Consider the following 20,286-nt stretch of genomic DNA (forward strand, 5'->3'; position numbering starts at 1 on the left):
GATCTCTGACAGGTATTATGTTAACAAGAATTCATAAATCAGTTATATGCATTTAAAATATTTTAAATTTCAGTAGGGTTCTCCCATTAAGCACGGGAAATCTGATCTGTATTCCGTTGAAAAGATGTATTAGTACATGGAGAGATTACTTTGAAGAAATAATCCTGCAAATTATGAAAAAATCTGACGTAAATAGTGACATAAGGAAGTGACAACAATATACTTTCACATATAGTGTTGTGTATAAAAGCACAATTTGGTGTTCTCTACAAAATCTTCACAAATCTGGTGAGAATTAAAAATTATGAACAATCCAAAAAAGTAGTCATAATGGAAGACAAATATAAATGACTTACCTCAACTTCTGGCATATGCAGCCATTGTTTAGGATTTTCATCTGCAGCTAAAAATGCGATCAGATCTAATGCTGTTAATCTAGTTTGTCGCCTGGACGATACAAATACCAATACAGGTTTAGATGGAGAATAGGTCTTTACAGCTGAAATCAATCAGGTAAGAAAGATGAGCATTTAATTTTAAACTCAAGATTCAATCAATAGGCTTTGAAAGAGTAATTAACCCCCTTCTCTTGTGAAATGGAGGTGAATAGTCCGACAATGGGTATGGTAAACATTTTCTATGTTGCATTGATATGCTTACCTGTAATAAGTAATTTGGTTTGTAAGAGGGGTGCTGGAACTATTATTTTAATCAATTTTATATGCAGTTTATTGTGCGAAAACATAAAGCAGTGCTTGAGATATTGAAGGCATAAATTTTGTGTAAATTACCAATGCAGTTTATTGTGCAACAGCATGTTTTTCTAAAAGGGGCACAGAAACTATTTAAAAAAAATTTTTTTTATAGATTATGAATGCAGTTCAAAAGCATGTTTCACCAAAAGAGGCACTGGAGCTATTTTAGAAATTATATTTTCCAGAACAATACTCAGTAATTCAGCTAGAAATGCTAGAAAACAACTATCATATGCTATGTACCATGTACATTTTAAAGTCAAGACTTTTAAATACAGGTGGTTTTCTGGAAATTTCAAGTGGGAGTTATATGTAACTTTTTTTTAAATAACCAAATTAAGTTACCAATTGCTCATATATTTATTACCCGTACAGGCCTCCATAATTACCAACCTATCACAGCATCGCGTTCGGATTAGGCCTCACTTTCATATTCGGCTTCGCCTACATATTTGGCCTCGCCTTCATATTCAGCCTTGTCTTCATATTCGGCCTCACTTTCAGAAGTCGTCTGCTAGCGTCAGGACAACCGAAAAAAGGAGCTCAACCTCCTTCGTCCCCACCTCCAGCCTTTGTGATATTTAATTACGAAAACTGACACAAGTAATGGTAGCTATCAGATTTGAGATATCCCTATGCTATAAATATTCCAATATTGACCATTGTACTGTTAAATGTTCCAATGTTAGATTAAATATTTCAATTTGTTAAATAATCGAAGACTGTGTTTCAGTTTTATTATAAATGTTGATATTGCTACATTTCAATACCATATCATACTGTTACTTATTCCATTCTTGGAGAACAGGATTCTACTTGTCGAAGGCATCCTATTAAGCTACTGCTTAATTTTATCCCCCAAAAAATGTGCTTCGGCAATTTTAGACCAAATTGGATAAACACGATGTTCTAAATTAGTAACCAAGGAAATCCTGGCATCAAATTCTGTGATTCTGTATTTCGGTTCCTTCGGGAGCTGCCGTGGCATCAAATTCTGTGATTCTGTATTTCAGTTCCTTCGTGAGCTGCCTTCGGTTCCTTCGGTAACTGAATTCGGTTCCTTTGGGAGCTGCCTTCGGTTCCTTCGGGAGCTGCCTTCTTACTCTTACCTGTCTCTAATTCAGGTAGGCCTAGATCTACTGCCTAGCCATGGCTTGCCTGTCTCATTGTGTTATATTATGCTGAACATGAGAGGACTCCCGCACTCCCATATTGCCAAAGATTTAAATTGTTATGATTATATTATAATTAGACCTTAATAAATGCTAATGTTAATAATTTGAGTTTATTTAAAGACATAATAAATCATTTTTACAACATGTTCTCACCTTGGAATGTAGGTTTATTCATGGTAGCCATTCTAGGACAATAATGTTGACCAGTAAAACCTGTTATATGAACTTCTAATGGTACTGGACGTACAGATGGACGAAAATTAAATAACCCCATCTGGAAAAAAAAATAGTCATTAACTATTCAAATTATATTTATCTGTATGATCTAAGAAAATTTGGGTGGTCATTTTGGTTGTTAATTTTACATATCAGACAAGGAAGCCTTACTGCTCAACAATATCCAAAAGACAGTTGCATGTGATGTCAGGCAATCTGGAAGAAAAAAACATAACCCACCTAGTTCAAATAAAGTTTTGATAAAAGTTGAGTACCACAACAAGAAATGATTTATACCTGTTTAATACCCAACCAATCAGCTAAATCTCTAGCATTAGCTAAAGCAGTAGATAGGCCTACAACTCGAACCGGTTTTTCTGTATGAGATGATATAAAGTTAGTTCTTGAAACAATTACTTCTAAAACTGGACCTCGATCATCACCTGAAGAAATAAAGGTGAATTTTTCATCCACAGCCTATGACCTCATACAGGGAGAGATAATTTAGGCTTTAATGTTAATCAACAGCCAAATACTATGAGTTGTGAGTAATTAGCAAATAGTATTATGCAACTCAATAATATCAACTATGGTTTAGCCCATAGTTGTGTTTATTTTAGGAACGGGATCCTGTTTGGTCACGTGATCGATCACGTGATCATACCGGAGGTAAATTGACTATATTTGGGCAATAGCACGTCACGTGACATGACCGTATTTGGAAAATAAATTACGTAGTTCACACGTTGACTGTGACGAAATACAGACGACTTCCGCCCAGCCTCACTTTCACTGCTATCGTTTATAAGAAGACCCTGTCAAATTTTTGCTTGATTTAACTCATCAATTTTCCCGCCCAAATCCCGCCCCTTTTTGCCTTGCGATACTTTGTCGGGTTTTATTTTTCTCTTTTCAGGCTTGGTATGGTTAATGGTTATGAAAGCTTAATTGGTTATGTTCCTGTTTGATTCCTGATTGGTTATGTTCATTATCTTTTCATCATTAGTATTGTTGGTCATTAGTATTTATGCTGTTATTTTAAAGATCAATTTGTAGCTGTTATTATTATTTTATTCTTTTCTTTTCTTCAAATTATTATGTTGGCGGAATTCTATATTCTCTGAAGAGGTCATAGAGATTTGGTTCATTTCTTAACTTGGTTTAACCAGTAAGAATTCATGAACATTTTCTACAATTTGGGTACTCTGGTTATACTATGGTTAAACCTAGATAATCTTATACATTTTACCCTCAAACCTCATGAAGATAGACCGTGGTCACAAAATTCGACATTAATTGATACTATCTATATTAATAAACTCAATTTCTGTCATATCATTAAGACTTGTGATTTGAATAGATTTCGTTCTCTTTAAATAATGTCACCTGGTTATAGTCAACATAAAAATTGAGTTCCATTATAAACAACCCGCAGTGTTTGCTTACATTCTCAAAGTATTCAAAAGGCAAAAAATTCAGTCCTAGATGTATAAATGTTGCAAATATAAAACTGCTTCAAATGACCAGAAAAATCTAAATACGACAAGCAAATCCATACCAATAAGTTGACGAATGTACAAACCAAAATTATTCATCTGAAGATTGTTGATTAAAGATACTTTCCCACAAAAGTATTTATCAAGTGGTTATTTCCAATAAAAATATGGCAATTTTGGTATATATGGAAAGCGGAGACACCCAATCTTTCTAGAAAAATACTGGATTCCTTGAAAAACACCCATGGAGCGCGCACAGGACAAAAAGGAGAGGGTGTCACTAATTGGGAGCCTGACGATTAAGGGCTGTCTGCCCGCGTGACATCAAAGGTTGCACACGAAGATTGTCTGATCTCTCAGCATTAGGGAGCGCTTGATGTATATGTTGATAAACTTGATGGTGAGCAGACTAGAAACATAAACATATAAAAGTGTCTGAGATAAAAACGACGGAAAAAGACGTGGGCAGTGGATAATCCGAAAATTTCATTTGATTTTGATATTTATGATAAATGGACAGCGATTAAAGATACTTTCTCACAAAAGTATTTATCAGGTGGTGATTTCCAATAAAAGTATGTGAAGATTGTCTGATCTCGCAGCATTAGTGAGCTTTTGATGTACACGTGAGCTTAAGAGTACAACAGTTTCTGAGAAAAAAACCATGGAAAAAGACGTGGGCAGTGGATAATACAAGAATTTAATTAGGCTTCGATATTTATGATAAATGGACAGCAATTAAAGACAACATCGTCTTGTAGATGCAATGAATTCTCCTCCGGATTCACACCCGTTGCTAGGTACTGCTTCAGCCAAGACACGTGACACAAACACGACCTGTTTTATTAGATTTTTTACAGCCCGGGGTATTCCCTTGGGAATACAATGTTTTCAGAAGGATTTGAAGTAAAATTTTGATTGATTAATTAGTTTGAATATGTTTTTAGTCCAAATATATTATCAAATCACCCAGTTTGTATGCAGGAAGGTATATTTAATGACAACATCGTCTTGTACATGTATATGCAATGAATTCTCCTTCGGCTTTGCACTTGTCGCTAGGTACCGCGACAGTCCAGTCACGGAAAACAAACATTTTTATAGCTTGTGGTATTGGTATTTCCTCGCAAACACACTGTTTTGAAAAAAATTTGAAGCAAAATTTGGATAGATTAGTTTGAATATGTTTTTGGTCCAAATATATCATCAAACCACCCATTTTGTATGCGGGCAGGTATCTTTAAGATATTTTGAATATGATCCAGATATAATTGTCTACCAAAAAGTAAGTGAAAATTCCTTAACCAAAGGCACAACTACTAACTCCAAAAAACATACACCAAATTCAGCCACCTCATAATTTCTCTACAATTGAATATCGGCAAATATCTATCTGCTGATACCAATGTTGTAACCTTTGATCGACTCAACTCTATTGAAAAGATATCTTTAGTGGTTCTTTAGATATCCCCCAAATAAAAACTATTGGACTGAAGAGAGCAGATCAGAAAATTACCAGAGAGTAATTACATTTTTAGGAAATTTTGTTTACAATCTAGCAATGGTCAATAATACCAGAAAATGTCAGGCTATCAATTTATTCAGTGAAGATAAGCGCCTTGACCCCCCCCCCCCCCCCAACGAATATGGTATATTTAGTCAAGTTAACACAAGGTTATAGAATAAAAATCTTACCTAGAAGATGTATTTCATCAATAACTAATAAATTAACACTTTTAACATAATTTCTGGTTTGCCAACTTCTGCTAACACCATCCCATTTTTCTGGTGTGGTAACAATTAGATCAGCTTTAGCTACAGCTCTCATATCGGGAGTTACATCCCCTGTCAGTTCAACAACCCTTTGGAAAATCAAATTTTCTATTTATTTACCTAAATTACTATATGTTTAAAAATTTGAAATTGTAATAAGTAATGGATCATTATTCATTAATGTAGAGCTTGTAACATTTAAGATGATTTACATGTAACCTCTGTCAAGTTTTCAAATGCTATTTTTAAGAAATGTTTGAGTATGTAGAATACACAAGGTTATAGTCAAGTTATTTGATGTAAAGACTGGACATGATTTGTTTTACAGTGAATTAACAAAACATTTCTACTTTTAATAGAACTTTATACCTTTTACCAAGTTTCTGTTCAAATCTAACTCTCCAATCTTCCATTCTTTCTCTAACTAAGGCTTTTAGAGGAGCAATGTAAACAGCCTATAAAACAAGATGTTATAAAATCACCTGCATTGTGGATATATTAATATTCTATTATAGCAAAATATAACAAAATATAAATACTTCCTAATGTTCACCAATAAAAGAACAAATATTGAATAACTAAACTGTAAAATTCTAAAGTATGGAATGTCTGAAAATATCTTTCATGTGCTTTAAAAGGTCAATTAGTTCAGCTGCTCATACTGATATTCATAACTCAGAACTTGTATATATCCACCTTTACCAGCCACCCACATAAAGCAACATCGCGACATCTTAATGTATATATATACTAATTTGAAAATAAGTGAGAATATTGGCTAACAATTACCACAACAAGAAGACTATGTAAATTATAGACTGGCCTTGATTAAACAGTTGAAAAAAAGGACACTTTTGTGAATCAATGAAATGGAGTTTGAACATCCTACTTTCTGTACCAACCAAGCTAATAAAGACAGGGTTTTATGAAGCATTTGTACTTTAACTTATATTGACAAACTATACTACTAACCTTAGAACCTGGGTATTCTCTAAAGATTCTAAATATGGCTAACTCTGCTGCAATTGTTTTACCCGAGCCAGTTGGAGCACCAAGTAGAACATTACAATCATTATGATATAACGTATGAAAGATCTGAGTCTGCACAGGATTAAAGTGAGTAAACTTATACAATGATTCTAATTTCGGATCATTTAATACAGTCACTGGTAGAGGATGTAGATCTAATAACTCTGAAAACAAACAAAAAATACTTGAACTGTTCACCAATATATTATCTTAATTAGGTTTAATCTTATTGAAAGCCTCCCAGAAATATTTCTTTTAGTATTCAAATAAAAGTGAAGCACAATCAGTTCTAATTAAAAGACAAATGTACAAATTTCCAAAAATCATGTAACAGTAGATTTTTATTATGTAAAGAGAAAAAGTCATATAATCTATCTTCATGATAAAAATCAAACACAAATTTTATTTTTGTACCTAAATTGTATGCTAATCAAAATGTACAAGTGATTTGATCTAGATGAGATATCAGCCCCTAAAAAAGTATATATATATATTTATATATATACAGTACTACAATACCTGTGTGAGGCGGATGTTTTTCTGGCAATATCAAATGTTGGAAGGATATTGCACAAACACATTCAGAGCCTAACCATCTATCTGATACAGCTTTAACATAATATTGACTAGGTAATGGTTCAAATATAGGTATCGTAAATACTAATGTCTGTACATCACCAGATTTTACCTGTTACAGTTAGAAAACAAAGATTTTACTACAAAGGAATTATTAAATGCAGAATTATGTTAATTTCCCAAAAATTATTAATGGGATACAACTCTATGGAACACCCCAAAAAATAAATTTTGTAGTAGATTTTGTATTATATGAATTAACCCTTATACTCCCCCTAGAATTTTGTGTTAGCACTTTGTTTGCTATAAGCTTATTGGTGTGCTATTTCATATTCTATCCACATTTTGTCGAACTGTTTTTTCTGAGTTGTCTATTAAACTCCCTTTTTCTGGATTCTTCAAAAGAGGATAAAATAATACAATGTGCTACTTACTTGTTTTTTATGTAACATAAAATATTCAGAATGATAAATGTGGTTATTTTCAGGATCTTCCACCCAAATCTGGAATGGTTCTGCTACTGATCCATGAACCTATAAATTAAAATATAAACATAATCCAAACTTTATATCCCCAAAAATGAGCAAGTTTCTCCCCTTAATACAAAATAAACGAGTGGTTGCCTTGCAAAATACGCCCACATTTTGCAAGAGAAGGACAGAGAACAAGCTAAAAAGCAATTTTCATACAATAAGGGTCCATAATCCAGGATGTTACAGTCCGACATGTGTCAATATCAAAAGGAACCAATTGCGGTTCAATTTTCACGATATTCAAACTCAACCTTAACAGTGATATACGGTATATGAACATTTTTTAAAATTAAAATTGCGACATCCATAGGGTCCATAATCTAAAAACACAATTTTTAGTACAATCAGAGGCTATAATTCAGGAAGTTCTGGTCCAATATGCGCAAATATCGAAAGAAATCAAGATTTTTGGGATATAAACATATCTTTCAAGTTTCATCAAAATTGGATAAAAATTGTGACCTCAAGAGGGCCAACAACCATGGTATTACATACTTTTACACAATTTGCATACAGTGAGTGACTATTTTGTCAGGCAGTTTCGGTCACAAAATTCAGGGGGATCACATGGCTAAGTGGGTAAGACGATGACGCGCTAGCCTGGAGGTAGGGTGTTCGATCCCTGCATTGGCCGAGAAAGTTCATCCAGAATTTCCGGCGTGGTTCCCCCTTGTCAGTGATACAGGACGGAGGGCCTGAAGAGGACAGCTGTCTAGTCCTTCGGATGATACGGAAGTACAAATTAAACGATTTATGGTGATTTTAAACAGTTTTTAGAAATTGTTAAACAAAGATTGGATATTAAACGGATGTGAAAGAAATTAGTGCTAGATACACAAGATTAAACGAAACCTGGGTTACAGTGTTAGTTTCTTTCCTTTTTTCGTAAAATCTGGATGATACCCGGTCCCTAGTGATAGGAGCAGAACAGTAGGACGTTAAACCCTATTTCATTTCATTTCACGAAATTCAAACGCAACCCTCATTATGGTGTAATGGTATATATTGATTCAGATTTGAACGGTTTTTAAAATTGGATAAAAATTGTGACCTCTAAAGGGTCCACAAGCTAAAAATGCAATTTTTCGTACAATCAGGGGCCAAATTCAGTAAGTTACAGTCTGATATGCGCAAATATCAAAAGGAACCCCGATCTTTTACGTTTCATCCAAAACGGAAAAAAATTGTCCACAAGCTAAAAGCATGATTTTTCATACAATCAGCGGCTACAATCCATGAAGTTATGGTCTGATACATGCCAATATTAAAAGGAATGGACACCTTTGGGATATAAACCTATATTATAAGTTTCGTTCACAAACAAACTGTGAAAGGACAAACAGACGGACAGACAGGAGGAGACAGCAAGATACTTCCACATGAAAATGTGGGCGTATAAAAACACACAAAAATTCTACATTCAGATCATAACTTAGAAAGAAAAAATTGTATATTTTTACCTTGTCGTCCCAGTTAAATTCTGGTGTTATATTTAATCTAACTCTAAGTACTGTTCTAGTTATAGGTTGTATTGTAGCATCAAGACTTAATGTTGGTATTTGTTCTACACATCTTTTAATATTGCTACCCATTCTAACATGATGTATCATATGACCTGTAACAAAAGGCATGGTCTTTAACACTTATGTCAACATAATATTTCAGGTGGAGAATTCTTGACCAAACTGCATCTACTCTTCTCTAAATCTATCCGCTAAAGGATATTTTACATGCACTACTAACCTCAACATTTAATCATGTTTTTTTTTTTATGTGTCATCTGAATCCATTAGTATATGCAAAAAAAAAAGCGCATCACATATAAAAATCAAATAGAAACCCAGAAGCCAAACCAGCAGATAAAACCAAAAAAAACACCTAACACTAAAACACTTTCCTCGTCAGTTACATTACAAGCAGGAAATATTCATTCATATCATATCAAATCATGTTATATACAAATGACTTTAATTATAAATCCCTTAAAATATCTTAAAGTACTAATCCGAATCAACATATATACATATACTACGGCATTCTCTGAAATCCATCATCATTGTCATGCCCTGAATTATTTCCTTATTACTTCAACCAAAAATGTTTTGAGTAGTCCGGATTCTGAATATTCCGAATTACGACATCAATCAGCAGTTCCATCACACGATTTGCGTTCAATTAACATTGGATAATCCGGCCTTCAATCAGTGGGTCTTAACCGACAAGCAATCACCAATCAATTATCTGTGAGCATAAAATGTGTGAGTATCTCACATCAAATACAGTGACATTATATATAAATTGCAAAATGAAGAATCACTATCTTTATAATATTGTGTTCACAACGTGTGATCATCCTGCAAAGCACACCCGTACGGATTTGACTAGCAGCAAATTATAGCAGATTTTGAGAAAGTTCCATTGACCTACACAGATGGAATTAGACATTTAAAAACAAAATTCAAACAGAAGTATGCCGATAACTTCACAGCAGTAAGAAACGACTTTACTCAAATGCTAAGTTTGAAGACATCATCAACAGAATGACGCACAAGTGGCCTAAGGGCGTGGACAAACACAACCTGTCAGTCAATTGGTCGGCCAATCATCATAAGGCTTGGATGACAAATGCTATTTATTCGGGTTGGTGTATCTTCTGATGACGAAGATGACAATATACCGCTTGCAAAAATAATCAAATCCTTGGTACCTTCTTCAAACACAACAGGAGATTTTATCAATTTCGACAATGGGATTCCGACGGAATATGATGAGGATATGGATATAGAACAGCAAATTATTAAAGGTAACTTTAATTGAAGACGAAGATGATAAAGAAGATGCAGTGTCAACAGATTTAATGTTGCTAAATGTCTACACATATTACACGATTTGAAACCATTCGCTCAAATTAAGGACATTGGGTTGATAGCATTCGTTCATTAGAAGACCAAGTGCAGGACTCCGCTTTACAATATTCAAACCAGAACCAAAAACAATCAACTTTAGATGATTATATATATTGAAAGTAAATTGTTATGTACATGTATTGTTATGTTATTGTGTTTTGTTATGCAATTGTTCGATACAATAAAATTTTGAAGGTACGATAATACTTCTGGTATAATTGAGGCAATCGAGTATTTCGACATGCCGTCTAATCCTGCATATTGCATCGATCACATACGATGTCAGAATTGATAGAGTCTACTGTATCTACTTATGAAAAAGTCAATAAACAATAGGAGTATGCACCTACCTATTTCTTTAGCATCCATATCTCTAAGTCTGTCAATTGTTAAGTTTTTCTCTTCTAATTTATATATTAATTCAGGATTAAGAAGAGGAAACTGGTGCAGAGGACTATCACATCCCCATAATCTCTTATCTACCACTTTACATAACATTAATAGGCGACTTGCCATCAACGGCCATCCTTGTTTCAACGCCATCTCAAACAATGCTCGTATTATTCTAGCAGCATTCTAAACGGATAAAATCAAAAGACAGATAAGTTTCATTAGTGTGACTAAGTCTTTAAAATGCAAACTATAGCAATATCCTCTTAGACTTATCCATATTATTTTTTTGTTAAATTCTTATCTATTACAGTTCAACGTCCTACTGTTCTGCTCCGACTGGGCTAATGAAGATTTTGCCCTGACAGCAGCACTACGAATTCCAACTGCCAAGGGATCCTTTATGTGCATGCCAAAGTGTGCATGGGACCTCAGTTTTTCATCACATCCGAATGACTAGACAGCTGTCCTTGTCAGGCCCTCCGTCCTGCACCCCTGAAAAAGGAGAAACCATGCCAGAAAATCACGATGAACTTTCTAGGCCAACACTGGAAGCAAACCCGCAACCTTCTGACTAGCGAGCCAGCGTCTCACTCACTTAGCCATCATGGCTCCTTATTACAGTTTGAATAATATATACTCTTTTCTAAATTAAAATAGTATAGCAAATAATAACACAAATAGTATCTTACCTGTGCCACATAAGCTTGATCTGATATAAGTGAGAAACTCTGTAATTGTGCTCGTGATATATAAGATTGTAACAAGATATTGACTTTACCATGTGTATTCTCTTTACCACCTGGTACATCCATTACACAATCATGATTCAATAATATATCTAATTCTACCATTTCATCTTCTCTAACCTTTATATATGAAACATACATTATCAATAAATTGACCAGTAAGATATTGAGAGATCAAATCAATTTGGTTAATATCATTATACAGAATATTCTATAAAACAAGCCAACAGTGAGGATGATATCCCCAGCAGAAATCCCAAGATAATAGGTAACACATATTAATTAACTGCACACTTATCTTTTTCAAAAGTATCGAGCAATCAAACTTAGTCTAAGCACAAAATGTTCACGATCAAACTCAGTCAAGGTGTTGAAGTACCTGGTAGTGAAACTATGCACTAAGTTTCATCACTCTCCATCAGTTAGAATCAAAGTTATCTTGTCCCAAAGCATCAACAAATGAAATTGCTCAGATCTGCTTAGCTTAAACATGCATTATGCAAGAGCTAAATCTGATTATTGCAAGTCTTAATTTAGGCTTCAGATGTTATAGAAATTATAAATTAGATCTTTATTTAAACAACAAGACCAAAATCAACTCTGTAGACCCACGGATGGCTCGGCTACAGCTCGGATTTAAATAGGATTTCACTAATTGATTAAATCAGATAAGGGGTAACCTGATGAAAATACGTCAGTTAGATCGAGGCTAAATGATAGAGTGTACTTAGCGAGGCCGCTGTAAAGCGTTTCCGTATGCCATTTAAACTTTACTTGATAATCGAGATATGTAGGTGGAGTTAACGCCTGTCAATCAAACGTTCGGCGACGGTGAAGACACATTTCGCTACCATTTCTAGGCAAATATTACAACGATGATAACTATGTTCAGAATAAAGTAATTTGACTGAATTTTTCAATGTATTCTTCTTTCATCATCTACTTTTGAACTGTTATAGCAAGAATGACCAACTCTCTATAAATATCTCCCATAATGTATCTTTAAGTGGAATATGTTAATTATTGAACGCAGTCAAGACATTCAACTAATGAACATCTACATCAAATTTAAACATTCTACCTCAATTAAAAACAGGGTTGTTATGTTCTAAAGTCTTGACCAATCAAATTGCTTATCACTATTTAGCCTAAGCAGATAGTTCTTATCATCGAACTTAGTCGAGGTATTGATATAATGAGTTTCATCGCTCTCACCCAATTAGAACTAAAGTTATCGTGTTCCATGGTCTCAACCAATCAAATTGCCCATCTCTGCTTAGCTTACGTGGAACATGTGCATGATCGAACACTGTCAAGGCAATCACCTAATAGACACTTACACAAGGTTTGAATTCGAACATTCTCCCTCAATCAGAAGGAGAATTACTGTGTTCCAAAGTCTTGACCAATCAAATTGAAGCCTCATCTTTGCCTAAGCAGAAAAAGCTCAGCATCGAACTTTGTTTAGGAAGGTACTGATGTAATAAAACTATACACGAAGTTTCACCACTATCACTCAATTAGAATCAAAGTTGTTGAGCTCAAAAGTCTTGACCAAACAAATTGCTTATCACTCTGCTTACCCTGAACCGAAAAATGCTCATTATCGAACTTAGTCAAGGTACTGATGTGACGAAACTATATACCAAGTTTCATTGCTCTCACTTAATTAGAACCAAAGCCATCCTGTCCCAAAGCATCAACCAATCAAATTGCTTATCTCTGCTTACCCTAAGCAGAAAATGCTCAATTTTGGACTCCAACAAGGCATTCACCTAATGATGTGACAAAACTATACACCAAGTTTTATCACTCTCACTTAATTAGAACCAAGACATCGTGTCCAAAAGCATCAACCAATCAAATTGCTTATCTCTGCTCACCCTAAGCAGAAAATGCTCATCTTCGAACTCCATCAAGGCATTCGCCTAATGAATGCCTACAACAAGTTTGAACATTCTACCTCAATTAGAAGGAGAGTTATTGTGTTCCTATTTCTCGACCAATCAAATTGTTTATCGCTCTGGAAACACAGTCAAGGTACTGATGTAATGAAACTATATACCAAGTTTCATCACTCTCACTTAATTAGAACTAAAGTTATTGGATCCCAATCAAATTCCTTATCTCTGCAATAAGTAGAAAATGCTTATCTTCGAACTTCATCAAAGCATTCACCTAATAAACACCTACACCAAGTTTGAACCATCTAGCTCAATTAGAAGGAGAGGTATTTTGTCCCCAAAAATGTGACGGACAGACCGACCGATGGACAGACCCATTTTAATAGTCTCCGCCCTACACTAAGTTTAAACATTCTACCTTAATTAGAAGGAAAGTGTTTTTGTTTTCGAAATTTTCGACCATTCAAACTGCTTATTGCTCTGCTTACACTATTGAACTTAGTCAAGGTATCGATGTAATGAAACTATACACCAAGTTTCATCACTCTCATTTAAACATACATTATGCCTATTGCAGGTCTTTCTTTAGGCCTGAAATGTTTTCTAAATTATTAATTAGACATTAATTAACTTATCCAGTCCAACATCAACTCTCAATGGCATCGGATTTCTCCGATATTAAATAGATTAGAACAGTTCAGCCATATTTTGATTTAAGGTAAAAATGGAGGAGTGAGACTTAGCTTCGAACAACTAGTACGGTGGTTGAAATTATTGCACACGTCTTATCAAACCTTCAAAGGCAAATATCTTCGCTCGCAATAGAGTAATTTGAATGAAATTTTTAAATTATTCATTTTACATTATTATCTATTTTTAAACTATTATAGCAAGAATGGCTAGCTCTTTATCTAAATCTTACATAATGTATCTTTAATTGGAACTAAAGCTATCATGTCCCAAAGCATCAACCAATCAAATTGCTTATCTCTGCGTACCCTATGCAGAAAATGCTCATCTTCGAACTCCATCAAGGCATTCACTTAATAAACACCTACACCATGTTTGAACATTCTAGCTCAATTAGAAGAAGAGTTATTGTATCCCCCCCCTCCCCCAAAAAGTGTCACGGACAGACCTATTTTAATAGTCCCCTGCTTTTTTCAAAAGGCGGGGACAATAAGAAACTAAGGCATCATAAAATGAGTGTAACCTAAAGAAGGTTGACTTAAATGGGTACTGAAATTAAGACAGTTTTTAAAAAAAAAATAAAAAAAATTGAACGTAAAAATGATAAGTGAGTGACGTCTTAGTAAATGTACTGAAGTGGTAGACTCATATTAGAAGGCATACATTATTATGATGTTTACAACAAGCTATGTTTATCGAAATTACGTGACTGCTGGCAATCTGGTTTTCTCTTTCTAAAATTTGACCCATCAATCGTATAGAGATAATACAGAATCCCTGGTCTACATCAATTAAAATTTGGCAACACATACTTGATAAAAACTAAATGTAAGTTTATTCTAATCTTCATATTTATGATCATACTATTATATTTTACCTTAATCTGATCAAATTCTTGAGCTCTAGAAACAACAGCTAATATATCAGCTTCATTCATAAGCGATACAAATGATTCATTAATAACCTGTATATTAATAAATCAAACATAAAATATAGAATTATCTTAATTAAACAAACATGTCATGTGTCATGTGTGTGTTGCTATGAATTTCATTTTTTTAATGTGAAGCATTCAATTCTATTATATTTGATAAATTATTAGGTGTGCATTTGCTATTTCGTTGGTAATTCTCAGAATTATGATTGACGATTTGCAGTATTTGAGTAAAATACAGTACAATTGAGGCCAATTCTTTCATTATATTATAACATTTAAAATATAGTAATGATTGTCAAAATTCACGCAATATCAATACACAGTTCAAGCTCATGAAGACAACTCTTATTATGAATCAGGGATTGAATTTCTAGCATTTCTTATCAACATTGAGTCAGAAACAACATCCCATTTGTAATCAACAAGTTAATATATGAAGGAAATTATCAGAAATAGAACTTACTTCTACTGTATCATATTTAATGTAGAAATGACTAGAAATACGACCCAGGTCAGTAGAGAAAAAATATCCAGCTGCTTCATTAAAACGGATCATCTTAGTTTTATCTAACTTTCTACCAGCATTCACAATTAAGTCATATCTATACTTCTCTAACCTCGGATCAGTCTGAAAATACAGAAAATTAATACCAATTAAAATTTTAAAGAAGTCAACCATAAGTGTGAGACTACAATTTTCTTAGTTTCTGCCAAAATGACATTGCAATACATGTAGAAGAAATCACAAAAGAAAGAGTGTGAGAGAGAGGGAGAGATGGGGTTTAACGTCCACTCGACACAAATTAGGTCATTTCAGGACTAATGTATGGTTCAATTCTATTTCAATAATTCGCTTGCGCGTAGTGGTGTTTAGTAGTGGGAGGAAACCGGTGGACCCGGAGAAAACCCACAAGGTTGGCCAGGTGACCCTACTTCTTACCACGTACAACTGGGGAATTGAAACCATGTGAGTTGACTCAATGACAGACCTTATGATACAGCGCACACGTGCTAACCATTCGGCCATCCAACCCCCCCAAATCACAAAAGACAATCTGCACTAACCTCCAGAGCTGTATAAGGTACACCATATGCTAATGGATTAATTCTCATTCTAACAAATAAATAGGTATAACTAATCCATTTAACAGCTTCTTCAACATTTGTAACAGTACCAAGAGCTATCTGAAATAGATATAACATTGAATGAGCAACAAACACTCTATTAACTTTCAAAATCAGTACATAAATGGATTCAGTAATATCTTTGAATTCATCCAGATCTCATGAATGTATATTTTCATTTAATAAATGTTTTATTCATCTGCTCAGTTTTCTAAAATAGCATCTATTTCCTTTACTATAGAAATTGAAAGTAAAACGATTATTGATTCGGGCAACTTCCAGCAGTACAGATGCTGGTGTAGCCCAACATTACATTGGATAATATTTCTAAACAAAAATAGTTGACAAAATGGTGCTTGGGAAGAAAAAAACATATAAACATTGACAAGGTGTTAAATTTTTCTAACTTCGGAACTTAAAGATGATATTAAAAAGAAATGGAAACGAAAAACTTGAAAACAAGCAAGATCAAAATGAGCTTGGTGATCACGTTGTAATTTGATGTAGAAATTTGCCAACAATAGTAAATGGAAACGCTATTTGGCCAAACCAAACCCCAAGTCAGGGAACTATCGCAAAAACAAATAAATTTCAGACAATTTAAAGTGCCAGAAATACCCTCACCAAAGTTGTCAGAAACAATAAGTAGGTCACCGGCATTTTCCAAGAAAGTCTGGCGTCTCGAATCGGGAATCAATAAGCTGGAAATCATTTTTGATTTAACCTTCTACTTTCGCTTTTGTTATAACATGTAAACAAAATTTATTTTAATTGTTTAAGTTTTACAAATGCAATGACTTTGTAAAATATTAAACAACCTTTTTAATGCATAAAGTGGAAAGTTATTGTTGATAATGTATAAAGAAATAGGGATGAGAAATGTCAGGAGAAAAAGAAGAATAAAAAACTTCAAGGAAATTGAGATTTTTTCCAAGATATTGTTTTATCGTTTTATTGAGAAACCAAGTGAAGTTGTCAGTTATTTGTACGTATAAGTTTCATCCAGATCAAAATAAATAGGATCATTTGTTTGATTATCGCTCTGCATATTCTCTTCTGCATTCAATTTTGTTTACAATTTTGTACTGCTGAATGTTGCCTGGATCAGGTGCGCGTAACATCAAGCCATCTTTTTCTAAGATTGCTATAATGAATGAACCACACATAACAAAGACGAAGAGAAATTTGATACACAAGATGGAACAACTCTTGAATAATCAAGTAAAAGTATGTTCACCTGTAGACTGTTTTCCAGTAGTCTGAATACATGTATTTTATAAAAATTTATAAATATCATTATTAAAATGACTGCTGTTTTCAATGACTGGGGATTAGGCAATCATTTCTTCATAACCTGTACATTCTTTGCGTGGACCAAAGTTGATTTTGAGTGACAATGTCAGTGCAAGCTACAAGGGGTGGTCCCTGTCACCTGTCATCATATTTTCATCCAATCACCTTTTCATCCACAACTACATTCACCCCCATTCATGGAATAGGCTGACTGAAATGTCAGGACATTAAAAAATAGAAAAGATATCAATATAGCCGACTATGGCTAGTCTAGATCACCTACCTCTGCATTCAAGTTATCAGTTAAACTGGCTATAAACTGACTTTCTATAGGATTCTGTCTGGTCATGAGAGAGAGATAACGTGATAATTTATCATGTGTAGTAATAATGGTACCATGTCCAAACTTATCATATTGAGGTCGTCCAGCTCGACCAAATATCTGCATAACATCTAATATGCCAAGATCAACAAATGAACCTCTTTTAGCATCATATAGTTGTGTCCCCTGTAAATAAATGTATATTTACCAACGTAACTAGGAATGAATGTATTTCAAACGATATCTTATTCAATATTATAACATTGGCTCTCATTTTGAACACTTCACTGAAGTCTACATTGTAGCCATGTTCCTTGTCCCAAACAAATTTCTGTCTGAATGTTTGAAGAAAAACACTTCTTTTACGACTTTTTGCAACAACTAATTGAAATTTTATACAATGGCCTATTTTCAAGAGAATGTTACAAAGAATATATACTGAATAAACCAGTGAAGCAGATAGGAGTAACCTACCTTTATAATGACAGCATGTGCTGGTAAGTTAACACCCCAAGCTAGAGTAGCTGTACAACAGATCACCTTTAACATTCCATCAGCAAAATATTTCTCTACTAGATTTCTATCTTGACGTAACATACCAGCATGATGTATACCAAAACCTTCTGGTAACAATTCCTTTAACTGTTTATTTCTTGAATGAGATGCCTAGAAAATATGATTCATGTCTGAATATTGCATATGTACCTCTTAAAAATGGTTTTATATATGATAAAGACAATAAATTTTTACTTTATTTGAATTAAGTTTGTAAAGTTACTTGTACTCATTTGGTGTTCTTAGTATCAGCATTGAGCATATATCTAATAAAAGAGTGAAATTAGGAATAAAATTTTGTAACAATTTCTTAAAAATCATATAGAATCTAATACAAAGCTATCCCTGAGAACTTACTGATTTTTGAAAGTCACCATATCTTGAAGAGTTATTTGGAGCAAATAATTGAATATCGCCTTGATTTCTAGCCATTTCTAATAAAGTCATGGCTGTTCGTACTGTTTCATTACGAGCATGTACAAACACCATCACCTAGAAGAAAACAAATAACTGAAATAAAACTTGTGATTAGATATCTAATTATATCAACCAGCTGTTGCCATGCAAGATATGTCCACATTTTGCAAGAGATGGATAGAGAGAGAACAACCTAAAAAATAAAACGTGATTTTTTTTATACAGTCTGGGTCCCTAATCCAGGAAGGAACCGAGATCTTTGGGATATAAACATATATTTTCAGTTTCATCAAAATCAGACAAAAATTGTGACCTCTAGAGGGTCCACAACTGTGGTATTACATACTTTTACACTATCTGCGCAAATATCGACAGGAACCAAGATCTTTGGGTTATACATTAAAATCGGATCAAAATTGTGACCTCTAGTGTGTCCATAACAGTCTGATATATGCCAATATCAAAAGGAACTGAGATCGTTTGGAGATACCATGAATATAAATAAGAATTTTTTAAACTAGAGGGGGTTAAAAATAAAATCAGACAGTACATAACTTTCAAAAATTAAATAATAAAGCAAACCTGGTGTCCTTTTCTAACATCTTCTATAACTTTTTCATAACAAACTGTATTAAAATCTTGAAATTGTTGTACCTTGTTTGTTGTTTTTATACCTATAATAACGAATTAAAAATGTATGTTATGTATTAGTTTCATTGTCTATTTTTTCAACGTTTAAAGTCCATCAAATGAGGAAATAAATAAAGTTTAATCCTGATACAAGTCATACAATTTATGACTACTGTCAAGTGCTAATATGATTTGGCAACTGAAATTCACCAAATGCTGGAAACATCACATCATTCTACGTTTAAAATGTCTATCACATCATTCTATGTCTAAAATAAAATGCATACAAAATTGAAGAGTCTGTAGCGCTCTATCCCCACAACACAGTCTAGGGTCCATCTTTAGAATGATGTCTTAAAAAATATGTTATCAACAATATGCAATAACATCAGTTTACCTATAAATGTCTGTCCAAGAGGAACTGGTCTAAATCTGCCATCAAAGAAGAAAAGTCCAACATATGGATTAACATTAAGGAATCTAGCTACATCTATATAATTAGGTAACGTAGCTGATAATCCTACAATACGTATCATACTCTGTGAACTCTCAACCTACAAAAAACACACCAAAATTAAAATGAATTTATATAACACCTATTAACTCCCATATCAATAGCTACCCAGTTCTAAACTTGGTTTTATCTGTGTGGTGTGAGCAGATGCGTTTGAGACTCAGAAATTGGCTGTTAGGTCTCTTATGTTTGATATGAGGGGAGTGGCATGCGGTGTAGGAAAGGTAAGAGTGTGTGTCTGTCGGTTTGCAGGAGTGTGATTAGTATGTTGGATGGATTCTCCAATCAGGTTTATGTGTGA

The 20,286-nt window shown here is 33.8% G+C and overlaps 1 protein-coding gene across 2 annotated transcripts in view; it reads right to left on the reverse strand.

Moving 5' to 3' along the window:
* Positions 1 to 20,286, reverse strand: part of LOC126811919 (activating signal cointegrator 1 complex subunit 3) — an 86,313-nt gene that overhangs the window by 48,704 nt on the left and 17,323 nt on the right. For both annotated transcript variants that reach the window (XM_056099143.1, XM_056099144.1), the window contains exons 12-30: positions 19,869 to 20,025; positions 19,424 to 19,515; positions 18,782 to 18,916; positions 18,344 to 18,535; positions 17,831 to 18,055; positions 16,195 to 16,314; positions 15,593 to 15,757; positions 15,070 to 15,156; positions 11,542 to 11,718; positions 10,810 to 11,035; positions 9,014 to 9,168; positions 7,455 to 7,553; positions 6,964 to 7,132; positions 6,388 to 6,608; positions 5,785 to 5,870; positions 5,338 to 5,504; positions 2,444 to 2,589; positions 2,084 to 2,204; positions 357 to 499 (exon numbers count right to left, since the gene is read on the reverse strand). In XM_056099143.1, the coding sequence (XP_055955118.1) occupies positions 357 to 499; positions 2,084 to 2,204; positions 2,444 to 2,589; positions 5,338 to 5,504; positions 5,785 to 5,870; positions 6,388 to 6,608; positions 6,964 to 7,132; positions 7,455 to 7,553; positions 9,014 to 9,168; positions 10,810 to 11,035; positions 11,542 to 11,718; positions 15,070 to 15,156; positions 15,593 to 15,757; positions 16,195 to 16,314; positions 17,831 to 18,055; positions 18,344 to 18,535; positions 18,782 to 18,916; positions 19,424 to 19,515; positions 19,869 to 20,025 (2,883 nt within the window). The remainder of the gene's footprint in view (positions 1 to 356; positions 500 to 2,083; positions 2,205 to 2,443; positions 2,590 to 5,337; positions 5,505 to 5,784; positions 5,871 to 6,387; positions 6,609 to 6,963; positions 7,133 to 7,454; positions 7,554 to 9,013; positions 9,169 to 10,809; positions 11,036 to 11,541; positions 11,719 to 15,069; positions 15,157 to 15,592; positions 15,758 to 16,194; positions 16,315 to 17,830; positions 18,056 to 18,343; positions 18,536 to 18,781; positions 18,917 to 19,423; positions 19,516 to 19,868; positions 20,026 to 20,286) is intronic.

Source organism: Patella vulgata, chromosome 2 (assembly GCF_932274485.2).
Source record: "Patella vulgata chromosome 2, xgPatVulg1.2, whole genome shotgun sequence".
Lineage (NCBI taxonomy): Eukaryota > Metazoa > Mollusca > Gastropoda > Patellidae > Patella > Patella vulgata.